Source organism: Enhydra lutris, unplaced genomic scaffold, assembly GCF_002288905.1.
Source record: "Enhydra lutris kenyoni isolate GAN:26980312 unplaced genomic scaffold, ASM228890v2 scaffoldscaffold73, whole genome shotgun sequence".
Taxonomy (NCBI): Eukaryota; Metazoa; Chordata; class Mammalia; order Carnivora; family Mustelidae; genus Enhydra; species Enhydra lutris.
The window spans coordinates 4,200,621-4,216,154 of NW_019154157.1; the positions used below are offsets into that span (position 1 = coordinate 4,200,621).

A 15,534-nucleotide genomic window follows, 5' to 3' on the forward strand; every position below is an offset into this window, starting at 1 on the left:
AGCCCCACATTGGGCTCCTTGCTTAGCGGGGAGTCTGCTTTTCCCTTTCCTTCTGCTTGCCACTCCCCCTGCTTGTGCTCTCTCTTTCTCTAGCAAATAAATAAAAATAAAACCTTTTAAAAAAAAGTATTTAAAAAAAACAATTTAAGATCTATGTTCTTGGCAACTTTCAAGTATATGATATAGTATTACTAACTGTAGTCACCACACTGAAAGGTAAATCACCAGAACTTACTATCTTGTACTTGGAAGTTTGTTCCCTATAACAAACATCTCCCCATTTTCCCACTCTCAAGTCCCTGATAACTAGCACTTTCTATTTATATGAGTTTAGGTTTTTCATTATTTTTTTTTAAAGACTCTTATTTATTTGCCAGAGAGAATGAGAGCGAGAGAGAGAGAACAAGCAGAGTGCAGGCAGAGGGAATTGACTCCCTAGCAGGGAGCCTGATGTGGGACTCAATACCAGGACCCTGGGATCATGACCTGAGCCAAAGGCAGACGCTTAACTGACTGAGCCACTCAGGCGTCCTAAGTTTAGGTTTTTTAGATTCCCCATATAAGACATACAAGTGAGATTGTACAGTATTTGTCTTTTTTGACTTATTTCATTTACAGTGCCTTCAGAGTCCATCTATGTTGTTGCAAATGACAGGATTTCATACCTTTTTAATGGCTGAATAATATTCCAGTATGTATGTGTGCATTTGTGTGTGTGTGTGTGTGTGTATACATATATATACACATATACCGTATTTTCTTTGTCTATCAACTTTTGGACATTTAGGTTGCTTCTAGGTGTTGGCTGTTGTAAACAGTTATGCAGTGAACATGGGGGTACATACATCTGTTCATAAATACCCAGAAGTGGAATTGCTGGATCATATGGCAGTTCTGTTTTTAATTTTTGGAGGAATCTCCATTCTTCTTTCCATAATGGCTGCGCCAATTTACATTCCTGCCAGCCACGCACCAGGGTACCTTTTAATCTACTTCCTGGCCAGCACAGCAAACTTCTTGTCTTTTATTTTTTTTAAAAGATTTTATTTATTTATTTATTTATTTATTTTTGAGAGAGAGAGAGAGAGAGAGAGAGAGAGAAAATATGAATGGGGGAGGGGCAGAGGGAGAAGCAGAAGCCCTGCCGAGCAGGGAGCCCAATATGGGGCTCAGTTGTGTGATATGACCTGAACTGAAGGCAGACGCTTAACCCACTGAGCTACCCAGACACCCCTTAGCATAATATTTCAAAAGTTCATTCAATTTAGGGGTGCCTGGGTGGCTCAGTTGTTAAGCGTCTGCCTTTGGTTTAGGTCATGATCCCGGGGTCCTGGGATCAAGCCCAGCATCAGGCTCCCTGCTCAGCGGGAAGCCTGCTTCTCCCTCTCACACTCCCCCTGCTTGTGTTCCTACTCTTGCTGTCTCTATCAAATGTATAAATAAAACCTGAAAAAAAAAAGTCCATTCATTTTTATTATATATCAATTTTATTTCTTTCTTGGTTAGATAATATTTCATTGCATGTATATATCCTATTTTGTTTATCCATTCTGTTGATGGACATTTTGGATTATTTCTTTGTTTTGGCTGCTGTGAATAATGCTGCTATGAATATTCACATACAACTATCTGCTTGAATACCTGTTTTCAGTTTTTTTGTTTATATCTAGGAATGGAATTGCTGGAGAATATGGTAATTCTGTGTTTAATTTTTTGTGTTTTTTGTTTTTTAAAATTTTTGATTTATTTACTCTTTAAAGTTATTGTGGTTTTTTTGTTTTGTTTTGTTTTGTTTTTTTTAATTTACCTGACAGAGAGAGACAGCAAGTGCACGAGTAGGCAGAGCAACAGGCAGAAGGAGAGGGAGAAGCAGGCTCCTCACCTAGCAGGGAGCCTGACAGTTTCAGGTGTACAATATAGTGTTCAGCCATACTATACCTTACCCAGTGCTTATCAAGATAAATGTACTCTTTTTTTTTTTTTTTAATTTTTTAAAGAATTTTTTTAAGGTTTTATTTGTTTGTTTAACAGAAAGGGAGAGTATAAGCAGGGAGAGCAGCAGGCAGAGTGGGAGGGAGAAGCAAGCTCTCTGCTGAGTCAGGAGCCAGATATGGGACTCCATCCCAGGACGCTGGGATCATGACCTGAGCCGAAGGCAGCCGCTTAACGAACTGAGCCACCCAGGCGTCCCGATAAATGTACTCTTAATCATCCCCACACCCCCCACCTCTCCTCTGTTCTATAGTTAAGAGTCTGTTTTTGGTTTGTTTGTTTTTTTCATTGTTGGGATGCCTCCAGCTTTGCTTTTATTTTTCAAGATGGCTTTGGCTCCTCTGGGTCTTTTGTGGTTCAGTGCAACTTTTAGGATTGTTCTAGCTCTGGGAAGACTGCTGTTGGTATTTTGATAGGGGTTGCATTAAATGTGTAGATTGCTTTGGGTAGTACAGACATTTTAACAATATTTGTCCTTCTAGTTCATGAATATGGAATATCTTTCCATTTCTTTGGTCATCTTCATTTTCTTTCATCAGTGTTCCATAGTTATCAGCGTACAGGTCTTTAACCTCTTTGGTTAGGTTTATTCCTAGGTATCTTATTGTTTTTTTTTTTGCTGCAGTTGTGAATGGTGTTGATTCCTTAATTTCTCTTTCTGCTACTTCAGTTTTGGTGTATAGAAATGTAGCAGATACGGGGCGCCTGGGTGGCTCAGTGGGTTAAAGCCTCTGCCTTCGGCTCAGGTTATGATCCCAGTGTCCTGGGATAGAGCTCCGCATCAGGCTCTCTGCTCAGCAGGGAGCCTGCTTCCCTGCCTCTCTGCCTGCTTGTGATCTCTTTCTCTGTCAAATAAATAAGTAAAATCTTTAAAAAAAAAAAAAAAAGAAATGTAGCAGATACAAGATATGTCGATCTTGTATCCTGTTGCTATTTAATTTGGTTTTCAGTATTAGTACTTTTTTCCTGGAGTCTTTTTGGATTTTCTATGTATAGTATCACGTCACCTGGAAATAGTAAACGTTTTACTTCTTCCCTTGCCAGTTTAAATGCCTTTTATTTCTTTTTGCTGTCTGATTGCTGAGGCTAGGGCTTCCAGTGCTATGTTGAATGGAAGTGGTGAGAGTGGACATCTCTGCCGTGTTCCTGACTGTAGGGAAAAAGCTCTCAGCTTTTGCCCATTTAGGATGGTACTAGCTGTGGGTTTTCATATATAGCCTTTTATTATGTTGAGATATGTTCCCTCTAAACCTACTTTGTTGAGGTTTTTTATCATGAATGGATGCTGTACTTTGTCACATGCTTTTTCTGCATCTACTGAAATGATCATATGGTTCTTATCATTTCTTTTATTAATGTGATATATCACTTTGCTTGATTTGCCAATATTGAGCCACCCTTGCATCCCAGGAATAAATCCCACTTGATTGTGGTGAATGATTATTTTAATGTGTTGTTGGATTCAGTTTGCTAGTATTTTGTTGAGGATTTTTACATCTATGTTCATCAGGGGTATTGGCCTATAGTTCTCTTTCTGTGGTGTTTTTGTGTGGTTTTGGTATCATGGTAATGTTGGCCTCATAGAATGACTTTAGAGGCTTTCCTTTCTTTTCAATTTTTTGAAAAAGTTTGAGAAGAACAGATACTAATCCTTTAAATGTTTGGTAGAAGTTGGCCTATAAAGCTACCTCATCTCGGACTTTTCTTTGTTGGGGAGTTTTTTGATTACTGAATCAGTTTCTCCACTGGCTGTTGGTCTGTTCAAGCTGTTTATTTCTTCTTGCTTCAGTTTTGGTAATTTATATGTTTCTCTGAATTTATCCATTTCTTCTTGGTTGTCTATTTTGTTGATATACAGTTTTTCATAGTATTTTCTTATAATTATATTTCCATGGTGTTTGTTGTTATTTCTCTTCTCTCATTTATGATTTTATTTATTTGCATCCTTTTTCTTCTTTTTGGTAAGTCTGGCTAGAGGTTTACCAATTTTATTTCATTTTTCTTTTTCTTTTTTTAAGAGAGGGACAGGGTGGGGAGGGGTGGAGGGAGAGGGAGAGAGAGAATCTTAAGCAGGCTCCACACCCAGTGTGGAACCCACTCCAGGCATGATCTCACAACGCTGAGATCATGACCTCAGGCGAAATCAAGAGTGGGACGCTTAACCAACTGAGCCACCCAGGTGTCCCATTTTTTAAATTTAGTTTTTCAAATAACCAGCTCCTGGTTTCCTTGATCTTTTCTGTTGTTTTTTAGTTTCTTTCTTTCTTTCTTTCTTTTTTTTTTTTTTAAGATTTCATCCATTCATTTGACATAGAAGGACACAGTGAGAGAGGAAACATAAGCAAGGGGAGTGGGGGAGGGAGAGCAGGCCTCCCACCAAGCAGGGAGCCCCACCATGACCCGAGCTGAAGGCAGATGCCCAATGACTGAGCCACCCAGGCGCCCCTGTTTTATAGTTTCTTTTTTTAATTTTTTTTTATTTCTTTATTTTTTTAAAAGATTTTATTTATTTATTTGACAGAGAGATCATAAGCAGGCAGAGAGGCAGGCAGAGAGAGAGGAGGAAGCAGGCTCCCCGCTGAGCAGAGAGCCCAATGCGGGGCTCGATCCCAGGACCCTGGGATCATGACCTGAGCCGAAGGCAGTGGCTTAACCCACTGAGCCACCCAGGTGCCCTGTTTTATAGTTTCTATGTCATTTATTTCTACTCTTATCTTTATTGTTTCCTTTCTTCTGCTGGCTTTAAGCCTCATTTGTTTTTCTTTTTCTAGCTCCTTCTGGTGTAAGATTGTATTGTTTGAGATTTTTCTTGCTTCTTGAGGCAGGCCTCAAGTATATTGTTACATATTTCCCTCTTAGGATTGCTTTTGCTTCATAGGATGGAATGTTCTGAATATATCTGTTAGATCCATGTAGTCTAGTGAGTCATTCAAAGCTATTCTTTGGGGCGCATGGGTGGTTCAGTCAGTTAAGCATCTCCCTTCTGCTCAGGTCATGATACCAGGGTCCTGGATGGAACCCCGCACTGGGCTCCTTGGTCAGCGGGGAACCTGCTTATCCCTCTGCTTGCCACTTCCCCTGCTTGTGCTGTCTCTTTCTCTCTCTCTCTGACAAATAAATAAAATCTTAAAAAAAGAAAAAAAGCTATTCTTGTTGATTTTCTTTCTTGTTTTTTTTTTTTTAAGATTTTATTTATTCATTTGACAGATAGAGACCACAAGTAGGCAGAGAGGCAGGCAGAGAGAGGGGGAAGCAGGCTCCCTGCTGAGCAGAGAGCTCGATTCAGGGCTCAATCCCAGGACCCTGAGATCATGACCTGAGCTGAAGGCAGAGGCTTAACCCACTGAGCCACCAGGCACCCCTCTTGATTTTCTGTTTGGAATGATCTATTCATAGATGTAAATGTGTACTGTTAAGTATTAGTATTGATTACTTTATGTTTGTTTTTAGTGCTTTATATATTTGGGTGCTTCCATGTTCAGTGTATAAATATTTAAAATTGTTATATCTTCTTGTTGGATTGTTCCCTTTATGATTACACAGTGTCCTTCTTTGTTTCTTGTTATAGTCTTTGCTTTAAAGTATTTTGTCTGAGCATTGCTATCCTGGCTATCTTTTCATTTCCATTTGCATGATAAATCTTTATCTATCCCTTCACTTAAAAAAGATATTTTATTTATTTACTTAAAGATTTTACTTATTTAACAGAGAGAGAGAGAGAAAGAGAGCACAAGCAGGGGGAGCAGCAGGCAGAGGGAGAGGAGGAAGCAGACTCCCTCCCAAATGGGGATCCCAATGTGGGACATGATCTCAGGACCCAGCAATCATGAGCTGAGCTGAAGGCAGACTGAGCCATCCAGGCACCTATTTATTTACTTATTTATTTGAGAGGGAGAGAGAGAGCCTACAGGCAAGTGGGGGGTGGGGGAGGGGAGCAGTGTGGGAGGGAGAGGAAGAGGGAAAGAATCCCAAGCAGATTCCATCCTGAGCTCGGGGCAGCACGGGGCTCCATCTCACAATCCTCAGATCATGACCTGAGCCAAGAGTTGGATGCTCAGCTGACTGAGCCACTGAGCATCCCTCCATCCAGTCACTTTCAATCTGCATGTGCCTTGAGGTTTGAAATGAGTTTGTTGTCGGCAGAATACAGATGGGTCTTCTTTTTTTATCCATTTTATTGCACAGTGTCTTTTGATAGTTAACTCCATTCGCATTCTAAATAATTACTGGTAGGTACGTATGGAATTGCCATTTTGTTACTCGTTTTAGGCTTTGTTTTTCTTTTTCTAGCTCCTTAAGGTGTAAGGTTATATTGTTTATCTGAGATTTTTCTGCTTCTTGAGGGTAAGCTTGTATTATATACCTTGCTCTTTTTATTGTTTTATGGGGTTTTTTTGTGGTAGTTTTTGTAGTTCTGTTCCATTTTTTTCTTGCTCTTCTTGTGGTTTGCTTGCTGTCTTTAGAAACAAAATGAATTCTTATGTCTTTGTTATTTGGATATCTATTCCTGGTTTTTGATTCATGGAGACAAACCCACAACCCATCAGGTTTGTATATAACTAATCTTACTTACCTAGCAGTCTATGTAAAATTGATGGTTGCTGAAGTTTGATCTTAATGGAGACCCATTAAGTTTGATCCCATTCTTTTAGTCTTTTTCCCACCACATTTAAGTGTATGGTGTCATACCTCTACATCCTTTTATTTTATGAGTCCCTTGACTGATTTTTATAGATCCACTTAATTTAACTGCTTTTGTGCTTCCCACTTTTCTTACTGCTGTTCCATGGAAGTCTCTATGCTTATTATTTTAAAGATTTTATTTATTTATTTGATAGAGATCACAAGTAGGCAGAGAAGCAGGCAGAGAGAGAGAGGGAAGCAGGCTCCCTGCCAAGCAGAGAGCCTGATGTGGGGCTTGATCCCAGGACCCTGGGATCATGACCTGAGCCGAAGGCAGAGGCTTAACCCACTGAGCCACCCAGGCACCCCATGCTTAATATTTTAAGGAGCCACTAAACTGTTTTCCACAGCATCTGCACAATTCTGTATTCCCACCAGCGATGTATGAAGGTTCCAATTTCTCCATGACTTAAATATGTCTTTTTAATTATAGTCATCCTGGTAGGTATGAAATATTTCACTGTGGTTTTTATTTGCGTTTTCTGATGGCTAATGATAACCGAGCTCCGTTTTATGTGTTTAGTGGCCATTTTTGTATCTTCTTTCTTTCTTTCTTTCTTTCTTTTTAAAAAGATTTTGTTTATTTATTTGACAGAGATCACAAGTAGGCAGAGAGGCAGGCAGAGAGAGGGGGGGGAAGCAAGCTCCCTGCTGAGTAGAGGGCCCGATGCAGGGCTCGATCCCATGACCCTGAGATCATGACCTGGGCCGAAGGCAGAGGCTTAACCCACTGTGCCACTCAGGTGCCCCAGTATCTTCTTTAAATAAATGTCCGTTTAGAGCCTTTGATATTTTTTAGTTGGATTTTTTATTATTGACTTGTGTTCATTATATATTCTAGATCTAAATCCATTATCAGATACATGTTTTGCAAATATTACTTCCATTCTTTGAGTTCTTTTTCACTTTCTTCTTTTCTTTTTAAGATTTTATTTATTTATTTGAGAGAGAGGGAGCATGAGCATAAAGTGGGGTAGGGGCAAAGGGAAAGGGAGAAACAGAATCCCTGCTGGGCACCGAGCCCAATGCAGGGCTGGATCCTAGGACCCTGAGATCATGACCTGAGCTGAAGGCAGAGGCTTAACCCACTGAGCCACTAAGGAGCCCCTCTTTTTCACTTTCTTGATTATGTTGTTTGATACAGTAATTTTAAACTTCAATTATGTCCAATCTCTCTATTTTTTCTTTTGTCACCTTTTTTTTTTTTTTTTTTTTTTTTTAAGATTTGATATATTTATTTGAGAGAGAGAGAGAGAAAGCACGAGCAGGGGGGAGGAGGAGAGGGAGAGGGAGAAACAGAATCACTGCTGAGCCCGGAGTCCTACTTGGGACTTGATCCTAGGACCCTGGAATCATGACCTGAGCCGAAGGCAGACACTTCACTGACTGAGCCACCCAGGCACCCTTGTCACTTGCGCTTTTAGTGTTCTATCTAAGAAAACATTGTTTAACCCAAGATGGCAAATCGTCATTACTATTCTTTTTTCTTAGAGTTTTATAGTTCTGGTTCCCATTACTATTAGCGTTTGATTCTGTTTGAGTTGATTTTTGTATGTGGCATGAGGTAAGGATTTTAACTTGATTTTTGTTTGTTTGTTTTTAAAGATTTTATTTATTTGAGAGACTGCAAGAGAGAGCGTAAGTGCGGAGGGAGGGGCAGAGGGAGAGGAAGAAGCAGTCTTCCCCTGAACAGGGAACCTGATGCAGGGCTCAGTCCCCAGACCCTGGGATTGTGACCCGGAGCCAAAGGCAGATGCCCAACCAGTTGAGCCACACAGGCGCCTCTCAAATCTGTTGTTTTGAACGTGGATATCTACTGGTCCTACTGCCTTTTATTGGAAAGACTGTTCTTTTGCCAGTGAATTGTCTTGGCACCCTTTTTGAAAATGAGTTTACTGTAAATATGATTTATATATGGTCTCCTCATTCTTCTCTTTTCACCTATATGTCTGTCCTTACGCGAGTACCGCACTGCCTTGATGGTAACTTTGGAGTAAGTTTTGAAATTGCAAAATGTGGGTGCCTGGCTGGCTCAGTTGGTTAAGCGTCTATCTTCCGGCTTGGGTCATGGTCCCTGGGTCCTGGGATCGAGTCCTGCATGGGCTCCCTGCCCAGCGGAGACCGTGCTTCTCCCTCTCCCTCTGCCTGCCACTCTGCCTGCCGCTCTGCCTACTTATGCTCGCTATCTCTCTGTCAAGTAAGTAAGTAAAATCTTTTTTTTTTTTTTTTTAAAGATTGTATTTATTTATTTGAGAGAGAGAGAGCACAAGCCAAGGGGAAAGGCAGAAGGAGAAGCAGACTTCCTGCCAAGCAGGGAGCCTGATGCGGGGCTCAATCCCAGGACCCTGGGACCATGACCTGAGCTGAAGGCAGAGGCCCAATGACTGAGCCACCCAGGCGCCCCTTTTTTTTTTTTTTTTTTTTTAAAGATTTTATTTATTTATTTGACAGACAGAAATCACAAGTAGGCAGGGAGGCAGGCAGAGAGAGAGAGAGGGAAGCAGGCTTCCTGCTGAGCAGAGAGCCTGATGTGGGGCTCGATGCCAGGACCCTGGGATCATGACCTGAGCCAAAGGCAGAGGCTTTAACCCGCTGAGCCACCCAGGCTCCCCAGTAAGTAAAATCTTAAATAAAAAAAATTATAGCCATCTTCATCAGTGTGAAGTGGTTGCATATGTAATTTTGATGCATCTTGCCAGATTATCTTCACTAGACTCCAAACTGTATTTGGTGTATAAATTACATTCTTACTGGCAGTGTATAAGTTAGAGTAACAGTTTCTTCATACTTCTTGCCCATACAGTATTATAATAGGTAACTCTTTGAGTTTTTTTTAAAAGGTTTATTTATCCATTAGAGAGTGAGCATGAGCAGGAGGGTCAGAGAGAGGGGGAGAGAATCTTTTTTTTTTTTTTAAGATTTTATTTATTTATTTTCTTATTTATAAAGATTTTATTCATTTATTTGGCTGAGAGAGAGACTTCGAGAGAGGGAACATAAGCAGGGGTGTGGGAGAGAGAGAAGCAGGCTTCCTGCTGAACAGGGAGCCCAATGTGAGGTTCGATCGCAGGACCTTGGAATCATGACCTGAGTCGAAGGCAGATGCTTAATGACTGAGCCACCCAGGCACCCTTTATTTATTTATTTGACAGAGAGAGACACCGAGAGTAGAACACAAGCAGGGGGAATGGGAGAGGGAGAAGCAGGCTTCCCGCTGAGCAGGGAGGTGATGTGGGGTTTCATCCCAGAACCCAGGGATCATGACCTGAGCCAAAGACAGATGCTTTACGACTGAGCCACCCAGGCTCCCCAGGGAGAGAGAATCTGAAGCTGATTCCATGCTGGGCCTGGAAGCCTGACGTGGGGCTCAGTCTCACAACCTGAAGACCAGGACCCATGCTGAAGAGTCGGAGGCCCAACCGACTGTGCCACTCAGGCACTCCCTCTTTCATTTTTGTTAATATGATGGTTGGAACATGAAATCTTAATGTATTACTTTTTTTTTTTTTTTTAAGATTTTATTTATTTAGTTGAGAGAGAGAGAGAGCACAAACAGGTGAGGGGGCAGAGGGAGAGAGAAAAGCAGACCCTCGCTGAGCACGGAGCCCAACATGGGGCTCAATCCCAGCACCTTAGGATCATGACCTGAGCTGAAGGCAGATGCTTAACCGACTGAGTCACCCAGGTGGCTGTGTTATTATTTTTTAAAGTTCATGATTTTTTAAATGTATACATGTATACAATGTATACATCTTTTATTTCTTTTTTTTTTTTTTTTTAAAGATTTTATTTTTAGGTAATGTCAACAGCCATCGTGGGGCTTGAACTCACAACTCTGAGATCAAGAGTTGCATGCTCTACTGGCTGAGCCAGCTGGGCACCTCTTGTTTTTAAAAATTTCTTGTGTTGAGTTACCTTGTCCATTTTTTCATATGTTTGAACTATTTGTATTTCTTTCTCTTGTAAATTGTCTCTTCCTGTCCTTTATCCGGTTTTTACTGGATTGTTTGTCTTTTTTTTAATTTGTAGTAACTTAACCCATAGTACAGAAAGTACTACTTTGTGATATGAGTTGCTAATATTTTGCCTGGTCTGTCTTTCTGTCAATATTTGCTTGCCCACTATATTCATGTTCTGGGTGCTGAGCTATGTAACACAGGAGACCCAAGGCTGGCCTTCTGGAGTCTGTTCTAACAGGGGAGTGCAGGGAGACTATATATAAATAATCAAGATAACTTCCAATTATGGCCCATTCTTGGTGGGCAAGAAAACAGGATGTCATTGTAGTGGGTGACGAGGTAGGGGTCTGCTTATATGGAAAGCTGAGTGGAAGATGATAATTTGAGCCCAGACACAAAGGTAAGATGGCTGTTCAAGTTGCTGGGAACAGAGAATGCAAAGGGCACCGGGGGGTTGAACCCAGCATATTTGGGGCAGTGGAAGGCACCAGTGGGACTGGGTAGAGTGGTCAAGCAGAGCAGTACAAGGTGATGGTGGGAGGGAAGGAGGGGCCAGGTCCTGAGCATCTGTCCTGCCATGGGAAAGAGTGCACATTTTACACTAAGTATCATGGGAAGCCTCAAGAGGGTAATAGGTAGGAAGTTATTAGACTATAAGTGTTTTTTCAAATCATTAATAATTGCTTGAGAACTTTTAATGACTGCTTATTTTTTCATAGTTATGTATAAACCACAATTTATTAAACTTGTTGGAAAATCGTTTTTTTTCCCCCTTTGTTTTTACTCCTATAAAGTTCTGATAGATAGCTCTAAGCTTGATTGCTTTCTTAGGTTCTTTTTCTACAATTAGAGTTTATGAGCAATTTTTAAAGGTGTTTGGGGCATGAAATTCCACAACACTCCCGTGTGTACTTTTGTGTTACAGAGTGTGTTAATGACAACTACTGGTTTGGGAGAGATAGAAGCTGTGAATACTGCTTTGACGAGCCACTGCTGAAAAGAACGGATAAATACCGGACTTACAGCAAGAAGCACTTTCGGATTTTCAGAGTAGGTGACAATGTATCCATGTATTTGGGAGAACCGGTAATGTCGTCACCATGCTGAGATATCTTGGCACTGTAACTCCCCACTGTTAAAACTTTGAAATAAAATGTTCTCTATTTTAGGAAATGGGTCCTAAAAACTCTTACATCGCATACATAGAAGATCACAGTGGGAATGGAACCTTTGTAAATAGAGAGCTGGTAGGGAAAGGAAGACGCCTTCCTTTGAATAACAATTCTGAAATTGCACTTTCAGTGTGGAGTAATAAAGGTAACATTACTCTCTTCTGGTTACTGGATCTTTTTTTCCTCTCCTATAAAGGGAAAATTGATGTTGTGCCCTTCGCAGAGTAAGGTTCGGATAAATAAAGTAAGGAGGTTAGTATTTAGGATCCAGTGCAGCCCTAGGGGCATTTTTAAACAAACGAAAAATTTCTGCCAAGGTAGATTTTGTAAGGTTTGATTGGTTGGGTTAGTTTTGTTTAAGGCTGTTTGCTGTCAGTGGAATGATATTCCTTAAGATTGTTCTTCGTTCATCGATGCAGTTCATAGCACATCAGTCTTCGGGGTCGATGAGTTATTTTAGGCCATGAATTCTTCTCCCTCCTCCTTTCTTCTCTTCCTTTCTCATTCTTCCCTTTCATCCCCTTCCATTCCTTAATTGCTGCAAGTATCAGTTGAACTTCATGGGCCTGCCAGGCATTAGGGATTTTCTGGCAGAATCTCAGTTTAAAGCTTCTCCCTGAAATACCACGTGGTTATCCCAAAGTGTTGATGTTTATTGTTATCATTGGGCCACATTTTATAAGCAACCACTGCTAAAACTTTACCAAAATCACATGCAAACCAAACAGTTGTCATTCAGCACAGAATACAGTTAAATGTAATCTCTCAGTGATTCTAAATCCTTGGACAGGAGGAATATACTCTTGTTTCTTGGATTGAAAAGAAAAAAAAAACACTTTACAAATCCATGTGAGAGTTGATTGGGAAGGATGTCTATGTGTGGGGGGGTAAAGCCTTAAAAATACAGATGCCCCCAGGTGCTGTTTGAAAGCTCCTGGTCTAGGAGTCCCAGGGATATAAAAAATCTTGCTTAGCTGATTCTCATACAGTCTCCAGACTGGCATCTGGGAATGATGGTTGTCCTGGGCATCCTAAAGCACATTTTATGATAGTTTTCCCTGTTGCTGTTCTGTTTTCTATCTGATAATTATAGTCAGGGTGGCTGTGTAGGGTATTGCTGTTTGAGAGCCCCTGGTATAGGGGACAACCAGGTCCTGAGATTTGGTCTGTCTTACCTGACAAGCTCTGTGCCACCTTTTCCTGGTTGGTCTATCCAAGGAGCACCTTTTCTGCTTTGAAGAGAGGTGTTATGTGGGCTAAAGGTGGCCAGAGTTGAAATAGATCAGTTCACTCTGCAGGTTGCATTCAGTTTATTGGCATTTTATTAGGCATTCGCTATTTGTACTTGAACGTGAAAACCGGATTGCTTTGAGAAGGTGGACCGTCTGGTCATACTGATCCTGTAACCCTATACCTGGAGCATTTGCCAGTGCTCAGTAGAACCTGCCTTTTTTCAGATGCATGATGTGTTTGCCCATTCAAGTCCTCACTGCTCCATGTTGTCTTACACTCAACCCAGCCCTCCCTGTGTGTACGCGACCTTGGGCTCTGTGGGCAACTGAGTTTGCCGCTCTTGAAGTAGACCTTGACATCTGTGAGAAATAGCTCTCCAGGACCACTCAAATTCCCAGATTCTTAGATGCCACTGGAACATCTAGGTTCATAAATATCTACAAGCATGAGAAATAGTTGTATCTTGATCCACTGGCAGATTTCTTTCACTGCATGGGTGTCTGTCTCATGTGGACCAGCCTGGAATGAAGCACACTCAGGTGGCTCAGATTTGTGCCAGAGACTGGAACTCTAGGTTACTCCAGGGAGGTCGAAACCTGTTTCCTGAAATAAGGGAAACTCAAGGGTCTCAACAAATTTCACTCTTTCTAGATGATACAGGCAGTTGGCAAATCTACCACTGATTTTGTAGAATTGAAATGTTGATAATTAATTGCAGCCTTGGCCCACATGGATGGTTAAATTTTTAAATGACTGGGGTTATTTTTTCTTTCTTTCGTTTTTGTTTTTTTTTGTTTTTTGTTTTTTTGTTTTGTTTTTGGATACAGCCCAGATAATGGAGAAATAAGGGGATTTTTTGGAAAATGCTATTTATTTAACTTTCAAAGCAGGTTCAAGATGATTTGCACTTTAAAATGCCAGACCTGGGGCACCCTGAGTGGCTCAGTGGGTTAAAACCTGTGCCTTCGGCTCAGGTCATGATCTCAGAGTCCTGGGATCAAGCCCCGCATCAGGCTCTCTGCTTAGCAGGGAGCTTGCTTCCCCCTCTCTCTCTGCCCTGCCTCTCTGCCTACGTGTCATCTCTCTCTCTCTGTCAAATAAATAAATAAAATCTTTTTTAAAAAAAATGTCAGACCTGTAGAGGAATATAAATGGCAAAGAGAAGAGAATACTTATCTTAGTATGATGACCTGTGGTCTAATTTTACTAGGGTGTTTATTGGCCTAGAAGATTTTTTTCTGGGCTCAGACTAATTGCTCTTCAGTTCAGTTGCTGGTCTGCATAGGTATTTTTTTTTCTGGTTCAGGCAGGGACTAATCTTTCATGGGTATTTTATATTAGTTATAATTGATAAATAATTCTGAGGCAAAGGAATAAGACTAGCATGTATGTATGGATTTCCTGCATGTATGTATAGTGAGATGATGCTGTGTATTTTTATGGAAGAATGAGATTTGACTGTCATTTTCCATGGGTTTCATAATATGCAGATGAAATATAATTTCATAATATTACAAAATTATTATTATCCTGGGTAAATAATTCCTTTAGAGTTACGTGTTAAATAAGATTAAAGACAATTGTCTCATATTACATGTGTTTACTAAATTTTAGGACTTTTTATCTTTATTGAGTGAATTAATGAGACTTATTTCTGCCCTTTTCCCCTTAGTTTTTGTATTTTTTGATCTGACTGTAGATGATCAATCAATTTATCCTAAGGAATTAAGAGACCAATACATCATGTCAAAAACTCTCGGAAGGTAAATTTTTTTTGTTATTATGGAAATTGCCTTTCATTTTTTTCTAAACATTTGTCATTGATTAGTTTCTTATTCTTGGTTTTATAACATTCATTAACTTTATATTTGTAGGAAACTTGTTTGTGATAGGTGTATTATTGATTTAATAAATTAATTTTTAAAAAAGATTTTATTTATTTATTTGACACAGAGAAAGAGATCACAAGTAGGCAGAGAGGCAGGCAGAGAGAGAAGGGGAAGCAGGCTCCCCGCTGAGCAGAGAGCCCGATGTAGGGCTCAATCCCAGGACCCTGAGATCATGACCTTAGCTGAAGGCAGAGGCTTAAGCCACTGAGCCACCCAGGTGCCCCTGATTTGATAAATTTAAAAAAGTTTTTATACCATACAATTCACCCATATGAAGTATATAATTTAATGGTTTTTAATATATTCACAGAGTTGTGAAACCTTTACCACAATCAGTTTTAGAACATTTTTGTTACCCTCCAAAAAAGAAGCATTTACTGCATTTATGCCCTCTTCAGAATCTGTGAAATCTTGAGAAGTGAAATGAAACTGACCAATCAGGGCAAAGTTCTCAAAATATTTGGTTTCAGGACCCCTTACTCTTCCTTCCTTCCTTCCTTCCTTAAAAGATCGTATTATTTGAGAGAGAGAGAGAGAGAGCATGAGCAGGGGGAGGGGCAGAAGGAATGGGAGAAGCAGACTGAGTGGGGAGCCCTACGCAGGGCT

General features: G+C 40.5%; 1 protein-coding gene across 3 annotated transcripts in view; it reads left to right on the plus strand.

Annotated features, from left to right (window-relative positions):
* LOC111160086 (checkpoint kinase 2) overlaps positions 1-15,534 on the plus strand; it is a 44,854-nt gene that overhangs the window by 5,534 nt on the left and 23,786 nt on the right. For all 3 annotated transcript variants that reach the window (XM_022522906.1, XM_022522907.1, XM_022522908.1), the window contains exons 3-5: positions 11,560-11,684; positions 11,804-11,951; positions 14,712-14,802. In XM_022522906.1, coding sequence (XP_022378614.1) covers positions 11,560-11,684; positions 11,804-11,951; positions 14,712-14,802 — 364 coding nt within the window. The remainder of the gene's footprint in view (positions 1-11,559; positions 11,685-11,803; positions 11,952-14,711; positions 14,803-15,534) is intronic.